We start from the raw sequence: 22,761 nt of genomic DNA, 5'->3' as shown, positions 1-22,761 counted from the left end.
TAATGCAGTGTTTGAAAAGAAAATATGCTATTGAACGGATCAATTTACTAATACATATGTAACAACAATTAACAACTATTTAGTATTTCCATCATATCTTTCTCATATACTAATAGATCATTGTCTCTGTAATAGTTAGGATGGAAGTTTCTACAACAAAAAAGGTCCACATGGTCAAGACGAAAACCTTACTTATTCGTACACATATTTGATATTTAATTCACTGCCTGTATTGTTTTTCACCTATTTTTATTATCTTATTTTTTAATTTCAAAATTGTTACGAGACTATGCTCTTAAAATAGGTAACAGAAAAGAGTGAAGACAACAGGTTTTGCAAAATTTAATAAATAATTTATGTCCCTAGACTACAAAGTAAAACTAATAAGAAAAAAGAACCTACAGTATTGCGAATTAAATACAAACTGTAATCCAAGAATTCAAAATCACACGTACTATCAATGCAAAATTCTAATTGAAACACAGTTTTAAATCCCAATGAAAATCCAAGATGGAAGGCGATGACGTAGGCAATAGTCAGCATTGTACTGATGTGTCAACAGTCTCTTGCTGAATCACAGAATATTATTCCAGTTTTTTAATTCTATATAAATTACGGTGAATGTCCTAGTCCAGGAATTAATTTAGAGCACTAGTATTTCCAGGGAAAACAATCACTTGAAAATCAATAATTTGAAGAAAATAAAAATTCAGCCCCAATCTGAACACAACAAAAAAGATCCTGAATTTTCAAGTGTTAAGGCACAACTGATAGAATAATTATCATACATCAGTTATAGGACTAACTAAAATACAAAACAGATTCCCGGATGTGGGTCAAGAGTTCATACTTCTGGAAAACAAATAGAAGTTTGTTTACGAATTAACACGTGCCTAACGTCAGGTAGTCCAGGGATGATTTTGACTCAACTTAATGAGCATTTACTAAAGTATCAACCGTGCATTCTTTTCGGGGTTGGGGTTGAGTACGAATATGTTTTTGGTTGGTTCTATAACTTACAGCATAAATAAATTAAGTTAAATTCTATTTTTTAAGTCAACCTCAAAAACCTTTATTTAAATATTAGTAGGTGATGTATACTTTTTTGGGGGTGGGGGTGGGGCACCAGACAGATGCCCCCCACCAGCCAAAGAATAAAAGTGTTTTTATGTTTCACTGAGTCTCCCAGATATGTTGCTTTGTTTTTTAATTTAAACAGAATTTCGATCAAAAATTTTAAACGAATTTTTAACGGGGTATTTATTTCCTAGTGTATTCTATAGGGTTGTTCTTCCGAGTCGGTTTCGATCACATGACTTGAAGTCCCTCTTCTAGTATCTTTGTTTAACAAAGATATATGCTTTTTATATTTATAAAAACGTAATTTTAATACGTAAAATATAAAATATAAATTTACATTGCAAACCAATCAAGAGTATTTCCAAGACGCTATGTTGTTTCTTATCTACACGTCTTTTCATTAGAGCATATCAACAGTGTTGTGAACGTTTGTTCCAACACCCGCCCAAATATTAACTACATTTATTTGTTCTGCCTTGCATGCTAGATTTGACCTTGGCTAAAGGTCGCCTACGTCCCGTGTTTGCTATGTGTGAATGTGCTATATGTTTGTTCGTGCTATAGTTGTGTTCGTGTTGGGACAGCCGTCTATATCGAATTCTTCCCCAGTTGTCCTGCGATCCTTATAACATGGATCTTCTTGATTTTTTACATATTTATATTTCCAAGTTTTTAGAATAAGAATTTTGAATTTTGGGCGAAGTAACGGTGTAATAATATTTTGATGGAAAAAAAAAACAAGTATTGTTTTAGTGTGTGCTATGTGTGTTTCGTTCTTCGCAAATCTATATTCTGCTGAGGTCGGCTGTGTTCAAGAGAGCTCCATATTTACTTTATTTTTTTGCTTCACTTTCTCGAACTTGGCTACCTTTATTTATTTATTATGTTTCCGAAAAGGGTTGCCAAAATTTTTATTTCCTATACAGTTGAGTGACAGTATAGGTGTTAGTATAGATTGGTTTCTTTTGTGTTGTATGTCTACTTTTCCGGACCATGTCGCATGTCTGTTCCTTCCTTCCTAGCTCCATGTGAGTGTAGGTCTCTGTCCGTGTTTCGTTCCTATCATTCTCAAAGATAAAAGAAAGGTATTAGTATTCAATAAACATGTGCTTAGGTGGCGCTCACCAGATAATATGTACTTTTGAGAGAGTGACGTATGTAAGGTGAAGTAGTTCGCATTTAAAACATGCACAGTGGAGAGAATGTTTGCATACCTTTATGCTACATTAATGTAATGTGGATGATATTTCTTTTGGATATTGTACTTTTGGAAATTTTACATGATTTAAGCACACTGCTAACTAAAATGACTGCTCCCTTGTGTTAAAAAATCAGTCTGAATTAGTCTAAAGTACACTATACATAGCAGCTATTAAAATAGGGAAAATGAATTTTGCCAGACTAGACAATACCAGCTTCTGAAAGTGCAATGAATGAATTACCAAATATATAAAATGTAAAAAAAGTTATCGGCTCTTTTTTGTACAATTGACCTCTGAAGTTCAGGAAGTGAAAATGACCAAGTAGAGCTAGCACTTTTTTGAAAGGTGCACATTTGAAGTAAGGCCAAGCTGTATACTCTATAACCCATAGTACACCCATCAATCATACACCAAAATAAAGGGAATTAAAGGTTCTTTGCATTATACCTAAGATATACAAGGTCTTTTTTAAATAGCCAGTATAACCAGTGAGGAAAGCCGGGGACATTCTTTTTCTTTAAATTCCTAACCCTATGCAAAATGCGAAACTGTATAGCGCCACCTTAAAGAAAATAAAACAATGTTTGCAATTATTTTTTTTATTTTCATATAATTATGTATGATGTTCTGAATAAAATGGTACATTCATATTGCATTTAAGCATGAAAATAAGCTAATTATGATCATTTTTCTCTTGCTTACATAATTTGCCATGAGGTATGTTTGTGTGAGTAGTGACCTTAATTATGGGGAAATTAGAAGACTTAGAATATAGGAATAGAGTCAACTTAAATTTAAAACTGTTGCAATAAGTGACAGAAACATATGGTGAAAATGTTTCTTTTCATTTATTTGCAATGAAATAAAAAAATAAATGATGAGAAAGTGAATTCGTTTCTTCCATATTAAACAATAGGCAAATAGTTTACACTTTGACCTTTGACCTTTATGAAGCTGATGAGTTACCTCCCTTTTCTAATTGTAAAATTCATTGTTGATATCTCAGAAATAATTCTGGCTAGTTTCATGTTCCTATCATTCAGCATAACATTGGTTGCTATGTTTACAAAATGTAATGTGCATTCTTAAAATAGCTCACTTTTATCATGGGGGGGGGGGGGTAGGCTGGACTTGTTAGAGACTCTGACACTCATAAATACTGTTCTGTGGGGAAAAAGGCAGGAGAATTATTCATAAGGATTGTTTTGATGCTTGCGACTTAAATGTTTCAGCCATATAAACATAATTAAATCATAAAAAAATAATACCTACATCTTCTTTATGGTGGCGCTCACCAGATAATATGTACTTTTGAGAGAGTGACGTATGTAAGGTGAAGTAGTTCGCATTTAAAACATGCACAGTGGAGAGAATGTTTGCATACCTCTATGCTACATTAATGTAATGTGGATGATATTTCTTTTGGATATTGTACTTTTGGAAATTTTACATGATTTAAGCAAACTGCTAACTAAAATGACTGCTCCCTTGTGTTAAAAAATCAGTCTGAATTAGTCTAAAGTACACTATACATAGCAGCTATTAAAATAGGGAAAATGAATTTTGCCAGACTAGACAATACCAGCTTCTGAAAGTGCAATGAATGAATTACCAAATATATAAAATGTAAAAAAAGTTATCGGCTCTTTTTTGTACAATTGACCTCTGAAGTTCAGGAAGTGAAAATGACCAAGTAGAGCTAGCACTTTTTTGAAAGGTGCACATTTGAAGTAAGGCCAAGCTGTATACTCTATAACCCATAGTACACCCATCAATCATACACCAAAATAAAGGGAATTAAAGGTTCTTTGCATTACACCTAAGATATACAAGGTCTTTTTTAAATAGCCAGTATAACCAGTGAGGAAAGCCGGGGACATTCTTTTTCTTTAAAATCCTAACCCTATGCAAAATGCGAAACTGTATAGCGCCACCTTAAGTATAAATGGAGAGGTATACGTTCTACTATTATTTATCAAGAGTAGGCAGGAGTAATGTCCCATTGGGGTAACTACCGTTGGTAGCTATCATTACATATGCCTCTCACTCTAGTTTATTTTCCTATGCCTATTATTTGGCCACAGGCCCTCATTGTTGCAACGATATAGTCAGTAATTTTATATAGCATATTTTTAGTAAAATTCCTATCAAGATCTAAAATGCTTTGTTGTTTATATTTATCTGTTTTGTTTATTTCAGCTATTATCTTTTCCCTATTCATTTTTGTTTTTTCACATTGTATTATCTCATGGAATTTAGAAAATGCTCCTCTTTTACACAGTGGACATTTTGGCAGTACTCTGACCATGCGCCGTCTCACTGCAGCCTCTCCTGTCAACCATGCATTGTGCATGTATTTGAAGCAGAGGCTTTGAATTTTAAGGGAGCCTAGTTTTATCCAGTGCCCCCATGCTCTGTCCCAGTTAACTTATACATTTTTTTCCGCCGTGCTTTTAATATTTTTTGTTACGTCCTCCCTTATCCAGTTATATATTAAGGTTTCTTCTTTATTCCATAGTTCTTTTTCATCTCTATATTTTATTAGTAAATCTTTTATGTTTTTGAATTTTCTTGGAATTTCTAATTGTTTTATTAATTTATTATTTTTGTAAATATCGTCCCTATTTCTTATGGAGAATCCATAACGGTATATGTAAATACCTTCCCATGGACTCTTTGGTTCTACTCTTAGCCTCTTAAACCTATTTAAAATATTGCCGGCTTTAAGTAGTATTGGACTGGGGAGTCCTACCCTCCCCTTTCTTTAGCTTTATATAGTGTTTCTTTATTAATATAATGAAGTTTAAAATTCCAAATGTAGTCTATTATATTATTATCTATTGTGCTTAATGCTTTGTTACTAATATCTATAGATTTTAAGATATATATAATATGGGCGTACATGTATGTTTTCGCTACTTGTATTCTCTCCATTAGGCATTGTGGCGTTAGTTCCCAGATTTTCACATTCTGTTCGATTGCTTCTCTTATTTGTCTGCAGTTTTCCTTCTCTTCATTTTCTCCAAAATTGACTCCCAAAACTTTGACCTTTTTATTGATTAAATGTGGGGTAAACCTGGGTGGTTTCCTTTGCAGTTTCCTATTTTGAGTATTTCCGTTTTGTCGTGATTAATCTGTGATCCCGATGCTTTGCTAAATTTGTCAAATTCTTAGATTAGATGTTTAAAGGAGTTATGATCCTTTATAAAGTTTGTACAGTCGTCGGCGTGTTGTAACATTTTCACTTCTTCTTTTATATTCGGTATTTTAATACCTTCAATATATTTATTTAGTTTAATGCTCATGCTTAGCATTTCAATCGCTATTACACATAATAGCATAGATAGTGGGCAGCCTTGCCTCACCGATCTTTTAATATCAAATTTACCCGTCTTTGCTCCATTCACCTACACTCTTGAAGTTATTTTTTTGTACAGGATTTTGGTCCATATTTGAAATATGTTTCCAAAGCCAAATTTCTCTAAGACGTTTTGTATATAGTTGTGTTCTAATCTATCAAAGGCTTTTTCTTGGTCCAAAAGTACCATAGCAGCATTTTGTCCACTATCATTTATATGTTCAATAATTGTTTTTATACTTAATATATTATTTTGTATGTCTCTGTCTTTGGGACCACATGTTTGATTTATATTTATTATTTTCCCCATTACCTTTTTTTATCCTATTCGCTAAAATTGTGCTTAGTATTTTATAGTCCGTATTTAGGAGGGAGATGGCCTCCAATTTTTAAGATCTTCCCTATCCCCCTTCCCTTTATACGGTAGCGTTATTATCCCTTCCCTCATACTCTCTGTCATGACATCATTTTTAAGTAAAATATTTTTATACAACCATTCTAAGATGAGCGACAACTCACCACAGAATTTCGCATAGAAGTCCGTGGTGAGTCCATCTCCACCTGGGGATTTTCTTTTGGTGAGGCTTCGGATACTTTCCACTATTTCTTTTTGCGAGATGAACTCATCACATAAGTCTTTATGGGCTGATGATATCCTCTCGCACTGAATATTTGTTAGATAGTCATCAGTTTTGTAGTCTTCAATTTTTGAGATGTATATATTTGGGTGTAGTATTCCTCATTGTATTTGAATATTTTATTTTTATCAGTAGCTTTTTTCCCCATTAATTTTCAAGGTCTCCATAATTTTTTCTCCCCCCCCCCCCATGTCTTCTCGCTTATGCAGCCCTTCCGCTTTTCTGTACATATGTGTGAAGTTTCCCGCTCTCATTTCTTCACCCCTGATGTTTTCTTCTATTATTTTCTTTAGTCTATCATTTAGTTTTTTTTTCATTTCTGCTGTGTTTTCCCTCTTTAACTGCCGTTCAATTTCCTCTTTCTCCATTTTAAGTTTTTTACTTCTGATATTTGAAATTTCAATAGCTATACTTTTTATTTTTAATTTAAATTTATCCCATTTTCTAATAATATTCATGTTTTCTCTTTCAATAAACCTTTTTAATTCATTTTTAATTTCGTTTATAAAAGTGGGATACTCCAATAACTTATTGTTAAATTTCCAGCCCCCTTTTTCCCAGTTATTTTTAGCTTTAAAATTTACTCTTATGTATATAAGTTTGTGATCAGAGATCTTAAAATCAATAATTCCTGCCTCTTTGTATGTTTCTTCGTTAAAGTTTGTACACAAGAATTTATCTATTCTACTCCCTTTGTTTATTTTATATTCATATGTATATTGTTTCGTAAGTATATTTAACTGTCGGTATACATCTTTAAATGTATGCCTATTTATGAAGTTTTCCATTTCTATCTTAAATCTTATATCATTGGTTGTTAGTTCCCCCTCCCTATCTATATTATCCCCTACCCAGTTATAGTCCCCTCCTAATATTACGTCTTCCATTGTATATCTTTCTAGATATTTTGATAGATTTCTGATAAATTCCTGTCTTGGGTATTTGTTGGAAGGCATATAGAGGTTAACAAAATGTATTTTCCCAATTTTAACATGTAGTATTCTCCCTTTAAAATCTTTACCCTCTTCTATTCTCTCCCATTGGATTCCTGGTTTATTTTTAAGTATTGTTGCCACACCCCCTTTCACATCATTCCCCTCAAAGTCATTTTTCAACAGAATTCCATTTAAGTGACTTTCACAAAAAGATATCACATCATTTTTAAAACCATTATGGGTTTCTTGTAAAAAGAGAATATCATAATTTAGGTCTTTATTGAATTTGGCAAGTTTTTCTATATTTATTCCATTTACATGATTCGTTATGTAGTTTGGTTTGATGTATCTTCAAATGTTAAGTAACTGACAGAGGTGATGTATACGAGTTGTGAAAAGCATAGTTTACAAATCGAAAAAAACCCATCATTTTGCGCCGCCACGGTCATCTTAACTAACTACTGTTTGACTAGAAAAAAGCAATATATGGCTTCCCTTGATACTCTTTACTCCTGCATAAAACCACAAGTCACTATAAACACACAAAAAACCCACAAGCCACTATAAACACAAGCCCACTATAAACATAAAAAACACAAGCCCACTATAAACACAAAAAACACAAGCCACTATAAACACACAAAAAACACAAGCCACTTTAAACACAAAAAACACTAGCCCACTATGAACACAAAAAAAACACAAGCCCACTTTAAATACAAAAACACAAGCCAAGCCCACTATAAACAAAAAAGACACAAGCCACTATAAACACAAAAAACACAAGCCCACTATAAACACAAAAATCACAAGCCACTATAAACACAAAGACCACAAGCCACTATAAACACAAAAGGCGATAGATGACTTCCTTACTTACTGCATCAAAACAAAACTAAAGTTGAAAAATTCTCATCCATCCTGCTGTGTTAAAATAAACAACACAAAAACCATTGAAAAATTTCCATTACTGCTGCGCAAAATGAAATCAAAGAAAAAGACAACCAGAAGACAAAAAGCATACGTTTATTACTGCATACAAACCCATAGAAATCATTTCCCTTACTTATGGTTTAAAACAAGAAACCAAATAAAACAAACAACACAAATGAATGACTTCACTTACAACGACATAAAACATCATTACTCCCGATATCTTACTACATCCAATAAATGAAATACTAGTTTCGTTTTGGGTTGGGATGTTTCCATTCGCTCGTACTGGACATTGTGCCTTTTATGCAGCGGCCTAATTCGTTGTTTGCTTTTGAGACATTAGTAAAGAAGTAGGCCATGGTTTTGTTTACTTCTTTGCATGTTTTGTGATGTGTTAGTTTCAAGTAATAACAAGAAATATACCACTTACTGGAGCCGGTACAGTTTGTTGGCTGGTGGGTTCTTTGAAGCGTTTTTCGTTTGTTTGTATGTTTGTTTGTTTGGCGGGTTTTGCTTTTGGCGGGTGGCGGTATTCATTAGTAGCGAGTAGAAAGGGATGTTGGCTGGTGTTTCGTTTTTCTCCACATAACAGTTCGTGAAGTTGACTGTGGTCACGCCAGAGGGGTCATTACCATTAAAAATGTAACTGCATTTTATAACTCTCATATATTACCTACAAAATGTGATGACCAGGGTAAACAAGTAGAATGTGCATATTTTAAAATCATTGGTTCACTTTCATTCTTGGTGGAACGATCATCTGGTCGATCAGAGCCATCATTAAGACTCCATAAATCAGCTTTAAAATTTGAAAGGTAGCTCTGATTCAGTATTATGCATTTCCTATCATCAGCGTACTAAGTGTGAATTTGGTAACATGCATCATATTTTTTCAAGACTTGAAACACATTTGACCCAATACTTTGTCCTTGATGACCGAATGCTTTGTCCATGATATTTAGAATTGACACTACCTCTGTCATAAATGATATGAAAAGATGATTTAAACAAATCTTATGACAGCATCTACTCAAAAATGCCATAACAAATATTTTGTAAAGTTTTTGACTGCCTCAGGATGTAGTATCGGGTCTCAATTTATTCGTCTTCTCATTTGAAGCGGCTAATAGAGGAGAACACACTGAGGAAAACGTCAAAGATAAGGTAGACGATTCGGAAGAGATCATGTGTAGGCTTGAAGAAAATACAGAGCCACATATCGAACTGCAGACTGATTCTGTTGCATCGGAAGATTTTGTATTTAGTGCCCATCCAGTGGGTAAGTCAAATTATATGCAAAAAGGAATTCAATATACAGAGGTCACTTGCAAAATTTTGGATAATGAGTTTAATTGTCTCATATAATAGAACTTCGAAAATTTGATTCTCTGCAAACCAAATGTTTATATTGGAGTTTATGGAATGTCGAGATTTACCGATACGGCAGACAACTGAATGTTTACACCGGTGCTGGGCGCCTTATTCGAAAGAAGCCCAGTATCTAAGCGATTGAGATTTTGATGTATCAAAGTTTACTGTCTTAAAATCTTATAAAAATTTACTTTCACTCAAATCTCACAGTATTATGCGTTTTATTCTATAGGATGAAACATTTAAAATGTAGAGATTCCATTGTGTTGTTATGCCTGACGTATACACTTTCATTTTCACAATGTTGCTAATATTTTTATCTTGTCCCGCTAAAAAGTAAACATTTCAAATTGAATGATCTACTTTATAGGTTCATCTCATAACAGAACTCTGATTTATTAAAATAGTTTTTTTTATTTTTTTATTTTCCTAGAGTAACAAAGGATATCTATTGTGTTGCATGTAGGCACAGGCCGCCTATTTTTCATCCATACCCTATGTCCTGCCCATTTTAACAAATAAAATGCGTCATGTCATATGTAACTGAAATAAAGAAATGTATAGTGATGGGAGAACCTTGCTATTGCAGTTATTTTAACTCGTTCGCCTTAGCTTCTAAATTTATCATACGAGAAAATTGTGTTCAAAATGTTCATCTGATGGTGTGAGTTCTAGAATACTTGAATAACAAAGGAGTACCAAAACGTCATACAAACTTACATGGTTATGATGTGCATAAAATGTACGTATGTATGTATGTATGTATGTATGTATGTATGTATGTAGGTAGGTATTTATGTATTTTCGAAGAAAATATTTTTCCTAATTTTCACAGCGTTTAATGAGCCAACATTAAAGATGGAAAGGAAGGCAACAGCCGAAAATAGGCCTCATCATCAACGGATTAATATGGGGGTAAGATATTTGTTTTATCAGTTATATTAATACCTTTTATGTGAAACTGTACAAATGAAATAATTTGAATATATTATTATTACTTCAGTGACATCGGCCAGTGTTTCCTAACATGTGGACTGCTAACCATCGGGGTGCCGCGGTATTTTTCCAAGGAGTCCGCAAATATGTTTTGTCCTTAAGTATTTTCTCAATTAATAGAGCATAAAAACACAATTATTAGCATGTTTGGGTACACGAAATTTGTTGATGTTAAGAAGGAGTCGTCATACAAGAAAAGACTGGGAACCACGGATATACCGTAGGAACTCGCTCATAAGTCGAGTCCAACTGCAAACTGCACAGATCCATATCTGCCGTTCATAATTCGTAGACAGAGCTGGGTGTGTGCAGTTTGTTAGGAGTAATCAGTAACACAAATAACATAACAATAACTCAAAGCGATTGCATACGGTAGACAAAGGAGAATCGTAAAAGAATAGAAAACTAGTTTAATAGCAACAAAATAAAACTTTCCGACTTCTTTAGAATATAAATTTAAAACTATAACAGCATATAGTAATTTTACATCACGTTTTAATTGAATGAGTGACAATTCAGGCAATGGTAACATATTCTGAATCATCACGAAATAATTGAACTTACAGGTGTAATTTATACGCTAAGTTATATACTGGCGAGGGACATACATATTCGACACGAGAAATGACTGATCAACGAGCATGAAGACGGATGTTTACATTCGTTAATTTTCATAAAAGATTTCAAAATAATAGACGAAATGTTATCCATAAAACTTTCACCTCTTTACCTTAAATAAGATACCATAATGTTTACGTTTACTACATCCATTCACAGAAGTGACACTTATATATATTGTTTATAACCTGGATGTTTGTAATGTCTGCTTGTTTGAGAACCTCAGTGTCTGTGACCTTGTCCTGCCATCGTATCCTCGTCAATTTCCTCAAACAGCCCATGTGAAATTGTTTAGCTTCTTGGCATGGCGATTGTTCACCGTCCAGGTCTAGCACGCTAACAGCAGGGACAGCAACACAATGGCTTCGTAGACCTTAAGATTAATTTGATTGCTGATACATTTTTACATTCCTACCCATCTGAGTATAGTCTGGTAAATGCCACACTTGCTTTAGCACTTCGGCCGATGAAATCTCATTTATGATGGGCAGAAGATGTTTTACGGCGCACTGAAAGAGGAAAACCGATCTCTAGGTGGTCCGAAGAAACTTTCAAAGATTCCCTTTCGTCATCATTGAAACAATTCAACATTGACGATGATACTTGGGAGGATCTCACACATGATCGCTCTACCTGATGAAGTCTCATCCTTCTTGGCAGATTTCGAACGGAAGAGAATGGCAGAGACATTGCAGAAGCGTGCATATCCTCTGATGATCAAGAAAATCCAAGCGGCATCTCCTGTAAAGTGTGCCACAGACAGTTCAGAGCACAAACAGTTATTTTCCATATTCGGTTTTCACGTAATGCATTTTATAGCGTGTTTGCATTTTGTTGGCTGATTTGGTTCTTTTCATTGGGACATATGTGTACCCGAGAAAAACAGTTTTGATAGATGCCGTTATCAGTTGAAAATTACAATCTATAAATAGTTTTTGAGTCAGTTATATATTTCCATATTTAATAAAATATCAATTTGAATCTTAAATTGATTGCTGTTGTAGGAAACGATCAAGCCTGAAACGAAGAAAAAAGGATTTTTCTACAAACTGTTGAGGAGAAAAGATAAGCATAGAAAATGCGCTGCTGCAGAGCGTTTCTTACCACCTGTGGACGAATTTCAAATACGGGATAATGATGTAAGTAAAACGTTTCGATGCCGATCTTGTTTGTAACAATAAATATTCCAAGATAAGCTCGAAGTCAAAATGTAACTAGATTTGTCTTTAATTTTTATACATTTTTATATTACACAAAAGACCAGGAACTGAATTTTGGTCCTTACCTATTTAAGTATTATATATTATTTAGTTTTGCGTCAGTATATAATTAATGTTTTCAAAACGAGTCTGTTTGGATGGCTGGGCGAGTAAGTCATGCACACTATATGAACACAAGAACACACATGTTTATCTCAAGTTCGGTATGATATCGTGTAATTTTCTCTCAGAACTGAACATTAGCTTACAGTTATTTTGACTGATGCTTCTGAACGATCTCTGGGCTAAGGTAATGGTTTTCTTGATTTTCTGTCAAGTAGCGGAAATCTGTTATTAACTATTTTCGTAGAATATCTGTTTCTTTGATTACCTTTCTCCTACAAGCCTCAGTAATGTGTACCTAATAAACATCAATTAAACAATTAAGAAAACAGGACACCAGTCTCAATCATCTAACTTAATTAGGTACGAAATTGTCCTTTGTGAAAGTCCAGGAAAATAGTAACCACGAAAATGAATTCACGATATTTTTCTAGTTAACATATCAATAGCTAATTACATGTTTTGTGATGTGATGTGATGTGATTTGGATTTTTAACGTAACTTTAACAATTTTTCAGTAATATCGCTATGATGTCTGCAATGTGGCAGTTTATAGTGATGTCTAGCACTGGGGCATCATGCCGCAGACATGTAGCATGATGTCTCAACCAGTCACATTATCCTGACACCAAGCCGACCAGTCCTAACACTAACTTCTTAATGCTAAGCTTCGCGAGGCAGCTGTTAACACCATTTTTGTAAGTCTTTGGTGTGACTCGGCCGGGGATCGAACCCTCAACCTCCCGCATCCGAGGCGGACGCTCTAACCACTAGGCCACCGGGGCGGTGGTTACATGTTATAAGGCAGACTATTCTTCAAATGCAGCTGTTAAATGGGCATATTATTATTGCAAATTCCTGCTTTGGTTGACCTTTTAAACTTGATTCATGAAGTAAAGCAGGATGTGAATAGCTAGAGACCCGGATGTATTCTTTCGTAAGATCAGTTATGCGATACTGCTGACGGACAAAAGAATAATATATTTGTTACTTTGTCTCCTCGCTTTCTCAATGAAAGCAAAACAAACAATTGAACCTTCTGCTTCAAAATCTGAATTAAATACCCAAAACCAACTCGTTCCGCTTTTCTAAATGTTTCCTAGCCAGACCATTGCTACACTGGGAACAAATCCTTGATTTACAAAAATATTTCTTAAAATTACATTGAAAAAGAATTAGTCAATGCTAATTAATGTGATCGTTAATAGAACATTCGGAGCCCTGTTTGAGTGAGATAACATAATGCGTTTCTTTAATTCTCCAAACTACCATACCTTTGCGGATATCTGATTAAAGGATTGTGAAAAATAGATCTGATTGGTTTATTTCGTGCCCTGGTCTCGTTAAGCACCATCAGAAGGCAACGTAGAGAAAAAAATTATTCGAATTAATGGTATTAGATATATTTAATTTATGTTGTGTGCTTCACCTTTGAGCGTAGAGTTTCGGCTTACCTGACTTTTGTCATGTTTCATGCAATTCTTATTAGAATCTGCGTTCAAGACTTGGGATTTTTCCCATTAAATTTTATTGTGTCAAAGGTCAAGTGAATATATCGAAATCATTTGTTTAAATTATTCATTGAAATTACAAAGTGATCATTGAGTTTTGAACTAAACCCGACTAAAACAGATTTATAAGAATTCATTAGGAAGATTCTTTACTTTTGGATTCGACTTGTAATGTAACATTTAGAATTAATTTGGATTTAATTCACAGCAATGTAAGTGTCTTTTAAATTTTCTCTTTGTATTCTGTGGAAATAAATTGTTTGTGAAATATTAGTAACTTTTGTTTTTCTTCCGCTTCTTTCTGTTACTTAGTGTACGAACATAGAATCGTAACAATTAGATAGAACTTTTCTCAACTGGACATAAAAGATCATGCAAAGATCTGTATGCGTGCAAGTGATCTAGGCAAGTTGCATTGTGAGTTTCCATTGGCCATTTATATTTTCAAAATCACATCCCGTGTTTCCATTGGCCATTTGTATTGTCAACATTACATCGTGTGTTTCCGTTGGCCACTTATATTGTCAAAACCACATCCTGTGTTTAACCATCTTTTGTGTCCTTTAATGGTGTTATTATCTAATTTAATTGTTTGTGTGTTAGTTTTATTTATTATTTATTTCATTACATGCTATTGTAATGTAACATTGTATGCTGGACTTGACCTTGTCCAAAACTGAGTTTATTTCTGCTTGACCTGATTGATGTTTTATTTTATTCATTATAAACAACTAATACATAGCTAAATTATTCTCACCGTGTATGGACTTATTATCAGAATCATTGTGAAGATAAGAGGTAAATACGTTTATTTGGGTCAAAGTTTCGGAGTTTCCTAAGTAAATTATACTTAATCCAGGTTATTGTTTTGTAAATATCATTATCATTCTAGAAGGCTATTTTCCATTAGGTAATGTTTTTGCTTTTAGAAAATGCTAATTGTGACCTGAGGTCAAGTAGAGAACTATATAATCTTGTGATTGTGAGGACTTGGTCATTCGAGCTTTAACATCTACCACTTTCAAGTTGTATTATGTTGTGACCAGTTGGGCGGAATTTTATCTTCTTCAAATTACTGAATTCAAGTGATTATTTTCTCTGGAAATACAAAAGTGCTCTGATAAATTTTTTGGATAAAGACATTCACTAGAATTTATACTGAATTAAAATCTGAATTATATTACTGTGATCCAGCAAAAGACGTTTAACATATCAACACTATATAAGCTATAAAAGACAAGTCATCGCCTTCCGTTTTTAGATTTTTTTCGTGACTTGTACTGAGTTTTATTCAGGACTTTAAATTACTAAGACTTCTGTCTGTAATTCTTGGATTATTTGGGGATTTAATTTGCAATACCGTAAGTTGTTTTTTCTCATTTTCACTTTGTATTCGAGGGAAATAAAATCATTTGTTAAAATTTACAAAGCTTGTTGTCTTTCACTCTTTTCTGTTATTTTTTAAGGACATAGGCACGTAACTATGGAATGTATGACGAAAATAAAAAAATGAGGAATTTTTCTCACCAACTGGTCAGATAACAAAATAAAATATTGAATCACTTCGTACAGGAAGATTGTCCATAATCCTTGTCCGATTGTCTCTGCTTGAAACAGTATATTGAAGGTGGGGGTATCTGCTTACATTTACGCTTAAAATAAACACATAAAAAGCAAAAAGGAACAAAGAAATATTTATTCCAAATACCACTTACGGGCACAAATCAGATTCATGGTTGCACAAATCCAGGCGATATATTATTTCTCAAAACGACGGATATGAATACTTAAGTTAGATAACTTGATGAATAGATCTGAAAACTTTACATATAGCTACATGGAGTACATGCAGACACAGAAGTCGAACCCTTGTGTCTTAAGGAACAGAGATTTGTAATCTCTAAAAAATCATTGGATTTAAAGGAAGAAAATATGATTGAATAACACGCACACTCGATGCATCTGCCAAAAGACCATACACCTTATAAATTTAATATTGTATTTAACTAGTCTTGGAATGGATTCAAATTTATATGGAAGTATGAGTAGTTGCGATATTATTTATAGTACTTTATGGGTGTAGTGACACGTACTATATGGGTTTAGCGACACGTACTATATGGGTGTAGTGACACGTACTATATGGGTGTAGTGACACGTACTATATGGGTCTAGTGACACGTACTATATGGGTTTAGAGACACGTACTATATGAGTTTAGTGACACGTACTAAGTAGGTTTATTTACACGTACTATATGGGTCTAGTGACACGTACTATATGGGTTTAGAGACAAGTACTATATGAGTTTAGTCACACGTACTAAATAGGTTTAGCGACACGTACTAAATAAGTTTAGTGACATATACTAAATAGGTTTAATGACACGTACTATATGGGTTTAGTGACACGTACTAAATAGGTTTAGTGACACGTACTATATGCGTTTAGTGACACGTACTAAAAAGGTTTAGTGACACGTCCTGTACGGGTTTAGTGACACATACTAAATAGGTTTAGTGACACGTACTAAATAGGTTTAGTGACTCGTACTATATAGTTTTAGTGACACGTACTAAATAGGTTTAGCGACACGTACTATATGGGTGTAGTGACACGTACTATATGGGTTTAGAGACACGTGTTATTTGAGTTTAGTGACACGTACTAAATAGGTTTAGTTACACGTACTATATGGGTTTAGTGACACGTGCTAAATAAGTTTAGTGACATATACTAAATAGGTTTAGTGAAACATACTATATGGGTTTAGTGACACGTACTAAAAAGGTTTAGTGACACGTTCTGTACGGGTTTAGTGACACGTACTAAATAGGCTTAGTGACACGTACTATATGGGTTTAGTGACACGTACTAAATAGGTAGACACGTACAATATGGGTTTAGTGACACGTACTAAGTTGGTTTAGCTTAACGTACTATATGGGTGTAGTGACACGTACTAAATAGGTTTAGTGACACGTACTATATGGGTGTAGTGACACGTACTACATAGGTTTAGTGACACGTACTAAATATGTTTAGTGACACATAATATATGGGTTTAGTGGCACGTACTAAACAGGTTTAGTGACACGTACTAAATAGGTTTAGTGACACGTACTATATTGGTTTACTGACACGTTAAAACGTTTTTCTTTTTTAAAAAGTCGCGATGTAAATGTTTAATTCGGAAGAATTGATTCTGGTACATATTCTTTTCATAAATTTACGGAATATGTATAGATGATGTTAACTGATATGTATCACCTGCTATTTTCAACTCATAATATTATATTTTTTTCAGTTACGTATCTATGACGAACAATTGTTACAATTTTCAAACTCACAGAAATAAGTCTAAAAGTTCAAATTTAATAAGTATATTTAAATGTTAATTATTAAATAATTAAAGAATTCATTGTATGTTACGAAATATTTTCATCATGTTTTCCTTTGTTATTATAGATCAGGATGTCAATGCGCCTATCACATGCCATGAGAGACACAAATATTATCTACCCAACATTACCAGCTAAGAAGCCAGCACGTCCTTAGCACTGATGTACATCAGCAACGAAACACAAAGCAAGGCATTTTTACCAGCTGCAAAAGTTATTTCTTTAGAACGAATCCGTTTGTTAAATTTTAGAGTGAGTAGTGAAAGATTTTGTTCATGTATGACATTCATTGTATGAGTTGATCTATTATTTTTGTTGATCTTACTTATATTTTATGGTTATCATACCACCGATCATTGCCGTACAGGTCGTCGTAGTTTAGGGTCCGAAAAGCATGATATGCCCATCTGTCCGATGACTTCCATTTTTTTATTTTCCTCACACAATCAGGAAGGTACACCTTTTCATCAAACCATGTTAATACACATTAGTATTAACTTTATTAAGCAAAGTCACCTCGAAAGATGTTAAAACGGCGTTAACAGACATCAGTGTTATTGCCTTCAGCAAAGTCACCTTTAAAATGGCAAAACGGTGTTAAAAGACATTAGTGTTATTGCCTTCAACAAAGTCACCTTTAAACATGCGAAAACGGTGTTAATAGACATCAGTGTTATTGCCTTCAGCAAAGTCATCTTTAGACATGTTAAATCGGTGTTAATAGACATCAGTGTTATTGCCTTCAGCAAAGTCACCTTTAGACATGCGAAAACGGTGTTAATAGACATCAGTGTTATTGCCTTCAGCAAAGTCACCTTTAGACATGTTAAATCGGTGTTATTAGACATTAATATTATTTGTAAGCAAACGTCATCTTTAAAGACGCTCAAATGGTTGTGCGTGACAACCCTTGAGTCATAAGAAAAACAAGCAATCTCTTTTGATCGTGCTACCCTTGAGACAGAGATTGTTCAAGGAAGATAAAAACATACATTAGCATCGAACAATCATACATTTTTCTGCTGTTAAAATTGATATTGATATTGCTTAAATGTTAATTTGAAGGCCTGCAATTTGTAATACATTTATCGATTACACCAATCTAAGTTTAAAAAGCGTCTACTTAATAACAAAGATAAAACCGCTTTACCGCATCATATTAGAAAATCTTTATACAATAATGATGCACATTTATTTGTCAGAATGACACTGTCGAGAACTGTCCATTCGCAACTGCTAATTCATTATTTTCCTGGCACTCTGAACGATAACATTTCTAGCCAGTGTGATTTTGTGCAGAATATATCCTCTGCATTTGAAACGGAGGAGGGACACTTCGTACGATACTTTGGCATATTACATGTTACAACACTGACAAATTAATTTTAACATAACTTCAAAGATACAGATATAGCCAACACATTGAGACAGTACTCAACACGCTGTAGACTGTGTATTGATTTTGACTTACAAGAATCGGATTTTAGATGGTGGTAATGAATATATTGTACACAGTGTGGTGGATGTATGAGAAGTTTATCCTCGGTCTCTATGCTTGAAATATATATTAGAAAATCAAAATTCAAATATTTGATCATTCATCCTCTGTTTTTGAAACTTTGTATACATACACAAATACAGACAGACATGCCGATATACAAAAAGACTGACGAAGGAACGCCTGTACGCGTCCTTAAATGTACATAGAGATGCACATATATATTTTACATGACCTGCAAGGCAATTTTTTTTGTTTGTATAATAATGATTCGGGGTCAGGATTCGTGAGTCAATGTATAGATACAAATATGTAAATATGTATGATATCAAACGCTTTGTTCGCAATTAGAGGAAATTATTTCTTATCACCACCACTACCACCACATACACAAATACAGATAGACACACCGATATACAAAAAGACTGACGAAAGAACGCCTGTACGCGTCCTTAAATGTACATAGAGATGCACACACACACACACACACACACACATATATATATATATATATATATATATATATATATATATATATATATATATATATATATATATATATATATATATATATATATATATTACATGACCTGCAAGGCGATTTTTTTTTTTTTTGTATAATAATGATTCGGGGTCAAGATTCCTGAGTCAATGTATAGATACAAATATGTAAATATGTATGATATCAAACGCTTTGTTCGCAATTAGAAGAAATTATTTCTCATCACCACCACCACCACCACATCAGATTTTTCAGTAGGAGAGTATGACAAGGATCACATGTTTGTCAGGAAATTACATCATACTTTCCACGGTGTGTCGCAAACGTATGTGAATATCAGGTATTTTTGATTATTGATTCTCAGTGTTTCCTGTATAATATTTTCCTTTGTGTTTATCAATAATCCCTTCTCCACGAGTTACGTGATTGATTTACGCGTAGGTGTGTCAGAGCCTAACTACTTTTGGTTTCATGGTATGTGATCTGATTCGTTATGTACTTTGGTTTGATGTATCTTCAAATGTTAAGTAACTGACAAAAGTAAGCGATAATGAATAAGTACCTAGTGTTTATTGCAAGTATATTTTTTTAGTTTCATCGACTTCTGGAAAGTATGTACAATTGGTTTTATAGACACACCACTAATACAACTCACTGTAAGTTACCTGTAGCAAGTTCCTAAAATGTTTTGATTTATTGTTGATAATAAATGATTTTACTCTGAGATAATTAGCCTTTCTAATTGACTTGTGATTAATAATAGCGTCGATTAATGTAATCATCATCTAAGTATATAGTTTTATATCAATAATATCAGCATTAAGATAACGATAACCCATAATCAAGACTTGTTAAAAACATATGGTCATCCCATCTGAATATTAGTATTTGGCAATAAATATGCGCCTTTGTATCTCTTCTACCGTGTTTTCTTGCATATCCCTCAACCTTATAATCCTAACATGAAACAGATGTTGTTTTGTTTTTGACCGAGTAAACAAATCGCTCATAAAGCTATAAAGTACACGTGCATTTGTTTCAGAAGGATTTTTTTATATCCCATTTTGTGTCAGCCTTGTATTTCAAGTGATATTGAAGAAACAATAGATGAAGTAATTACAGTGATATTCATAACTGAACCACCATTTTTGTATTATTATGACCTTATCTGATGTGCGGTCTTTCTTATACTCATTCATAATCAACTTCCCTGACGAATATATGGTGGAGCCCCGGATATCCGAGTGGCCTAAAGCGATCGCCATTGCGTGTCACTGTCATCTCACCTCTGTCCGCATGGGTGCGAGTCCCTGGCTCGGCTATTGTGGGTATGTCAGAAAGATTGCCAGTAATGATGGGTCTTTGGTTCTTGCTGCGGTTTTCACGGGTTTTTGCTCCATCAGTTATACTGGTGCCATGTATCAACATTTATAGCATATCGTGCGCCAACAAACAGAGTTAAGCCCACAGTAACAATGAAAACAGAACATATGTGGATATAACTATTTCATTATGATCCAAAAAGAAATTTTCAAGAAATACCCCTATCACTTATCAGATTTCTGTCGCGTTCTTACGAGAAATACCCCTATCACTTACCATATTTCTGTCGCGTTCTAACAAGAATTACTCATATCGTCCCCATTTGTACTAAAGAATCAAGCTCAAAAACATTCCTCCTCGGTGTGAGATACCGCATGTTTATTTAGAGATAGTAGTCATACGTACAACATTCCGATCTTTTCTACCTAACTAGCGGCAAGCAAACATTGACGACATACAAGTAAATGAAACAAACAACATGAAATACAGTATATGATTCCTGAAAATTGACGGAAATTGGCTTGTATAACAACTTTATGGTCTTAAACCCAGCGATAGACAAGAGCCAAGACCTACAAGTTTTGTAAAATTCAACAAATAATTTATTTCCCTAGAAATCAAAGTAAAATTTTTAAAAGAACTTACAGTAATGCGAATTAAATACCAATAGTCGAAAACGTTTTATGACGTGTGATGGTGTGCAACTGTCTCTTTCGGTGTATCAAAATAGTATATCCCAAGATGGCCTTGTTTGAATTTACTATAATTCCCAGTTAATGTCCCGGTCCAGGAATTTCAGTTATGAGCACTTTGTGTTTATAGTAAATAATGATTTGATTCAATAAGTTCCAACCAAAATGAAATACTGGACACAACAATAAGACTGATGTATGCTTCAGATGTTACAGCATGAATGAATAATGTTATATAAACAAGATTAAAATGCCCTCTACCTGACCTAGGTCAAAATTAGCATTGTCTGGAGATATTATAGCTTATATTCTAGAAGATTCCGTTACTAAGATTATAATATAGAACATGATAAACATAATGTTATTGACTCAAATAACGTTAAAAATCCTAATATTTAAGCCACACTCTTATAAAAATATTTGGTATGCATTATTAATCTTACCAAAATAAAAACAAGATCAGTGTTTTTAGCAAGGTGCGCAATAAACTTGATCATGGACAAGGTTAAACAAACAATACAAATTAAATATACATAACACCTGAGAAAAACGTTATCACAAAAAAGGAGATCGGCATGCACAATACATTTTATAGATTTTGTGTGTGTGTGTGTGTGTGTGAGAGAGAGAGAGAGAGAGAGAGAGAGAGAGAGAGAGAGAGAGAATCTGTGTGATTTTGTTTTTTTTTTCACGTAGCTTTAACGATTTTTCAGTCATATCGCTACGATGTCTGCAGTGTGGCAGTTTATAGTGATGTCTAGCACTGGGGCATCATGCCACATACATGTAGCATGATGTCCCACCCAATCACATTATCGTGATATCAGGCTGACCAGTCCTAACACTAACCTCTTAATGCTGAGCGCCTAGCGAGGCAGCTGTTAGTACAATTTTTAAAAGTTTTAGATATGACTCGGTGCGGGTTCGAACCTGCGACCTCCCGCATCCGAGGCATTATTGCATGAAAGTTAAGGACTGTCTTCCTCATACTCAGATATAAAAAGAATCTGAAGATTTTAACACAACTCTGGTTACTAGGATGCCACGGTACTTCCTTCAAAAATGTAACCAGAAAATAGTTTGACATTCTACAAAGAAGTACGTAGAACAAAATCGTGGGTCATCTTTTGAGGTTACTGAATAACATTCGATACATTTGGAGCTCCACAGTTTTAAAAAGGGTGCAACAGTAACAATATCAAAATACAATCTTTGAAAAGGTTAACCTTCCGTACCTTTACCGAGAAAATGTTATAAGCAGGCAATAATTTCATCGTCAACCATTCATTTATAAACTGGACGACATGAACGAGGGGGTACAGAAGTCATACTGTACGAACAAAAATTATCTCTGTATGACACATACAATGATAGATAC

At 33.9% G+C, this 22,761-nt stretch overlaps 1 protein-coding gene across 2 annotated transcripts in view; it reads left to right on the top strand.

Annotated features, from left to right (window-relative positions):
• LOC149806007 (uncharacterized) overlaps window positions 1-20,281 on the top strand; it is a 51,422-nt gene extending 31,141 nt beyond the window's left edge. For both annotated transcript variants that reach the window (XM_089950839.1, XM_089950840.1), the window contains exons 8-11: window positions 9,270-9,428; window positions 10,356-10,435; window positions 12,139-12,273; window positions 17,436-20,281. In XM_089950839.1, coding sequence (XP_089806965.1) covers window positions 9,270-9,428; window positions 10,356-10,435; window positions 12,139-12,273; window positions 17,436-17,525 — 464 coding nt within the window. In that variant the 3' untranslated portion in view covers window positions 17,526-20,281. The remainder of the gene's footprint in view (window positions 1-9,269; window positions 9,429-10,355; window positions 10,436-12,138; window positions 12,274-17,435) is intronic.
• Window positions 20,282-22,761: the final 2,480 nt, after the last annotated feature.

The sequence above is a fragment of the Sinohyriopsis cumingii genome, chromosome 2 (assembly GCF_028554795.1).
Source record: "Sinohyriopsis cumingii isolate HCF-2022 chromosome 2, ASM2855479v2, whole genome shotgun sequence".
Taxonomy (NCBI): Eukaryota; Metazoa; Mollusca; class Bivalvia; order Unionida; family Unionidae; genus Sinohyriopsis; species Sinohyriopsis cumingii.
The sequence above is the reverse complement of the archived record's forward strand: the minus strand, read 5'-3'. Positions and strand labels throughout refer to the sequence as shown.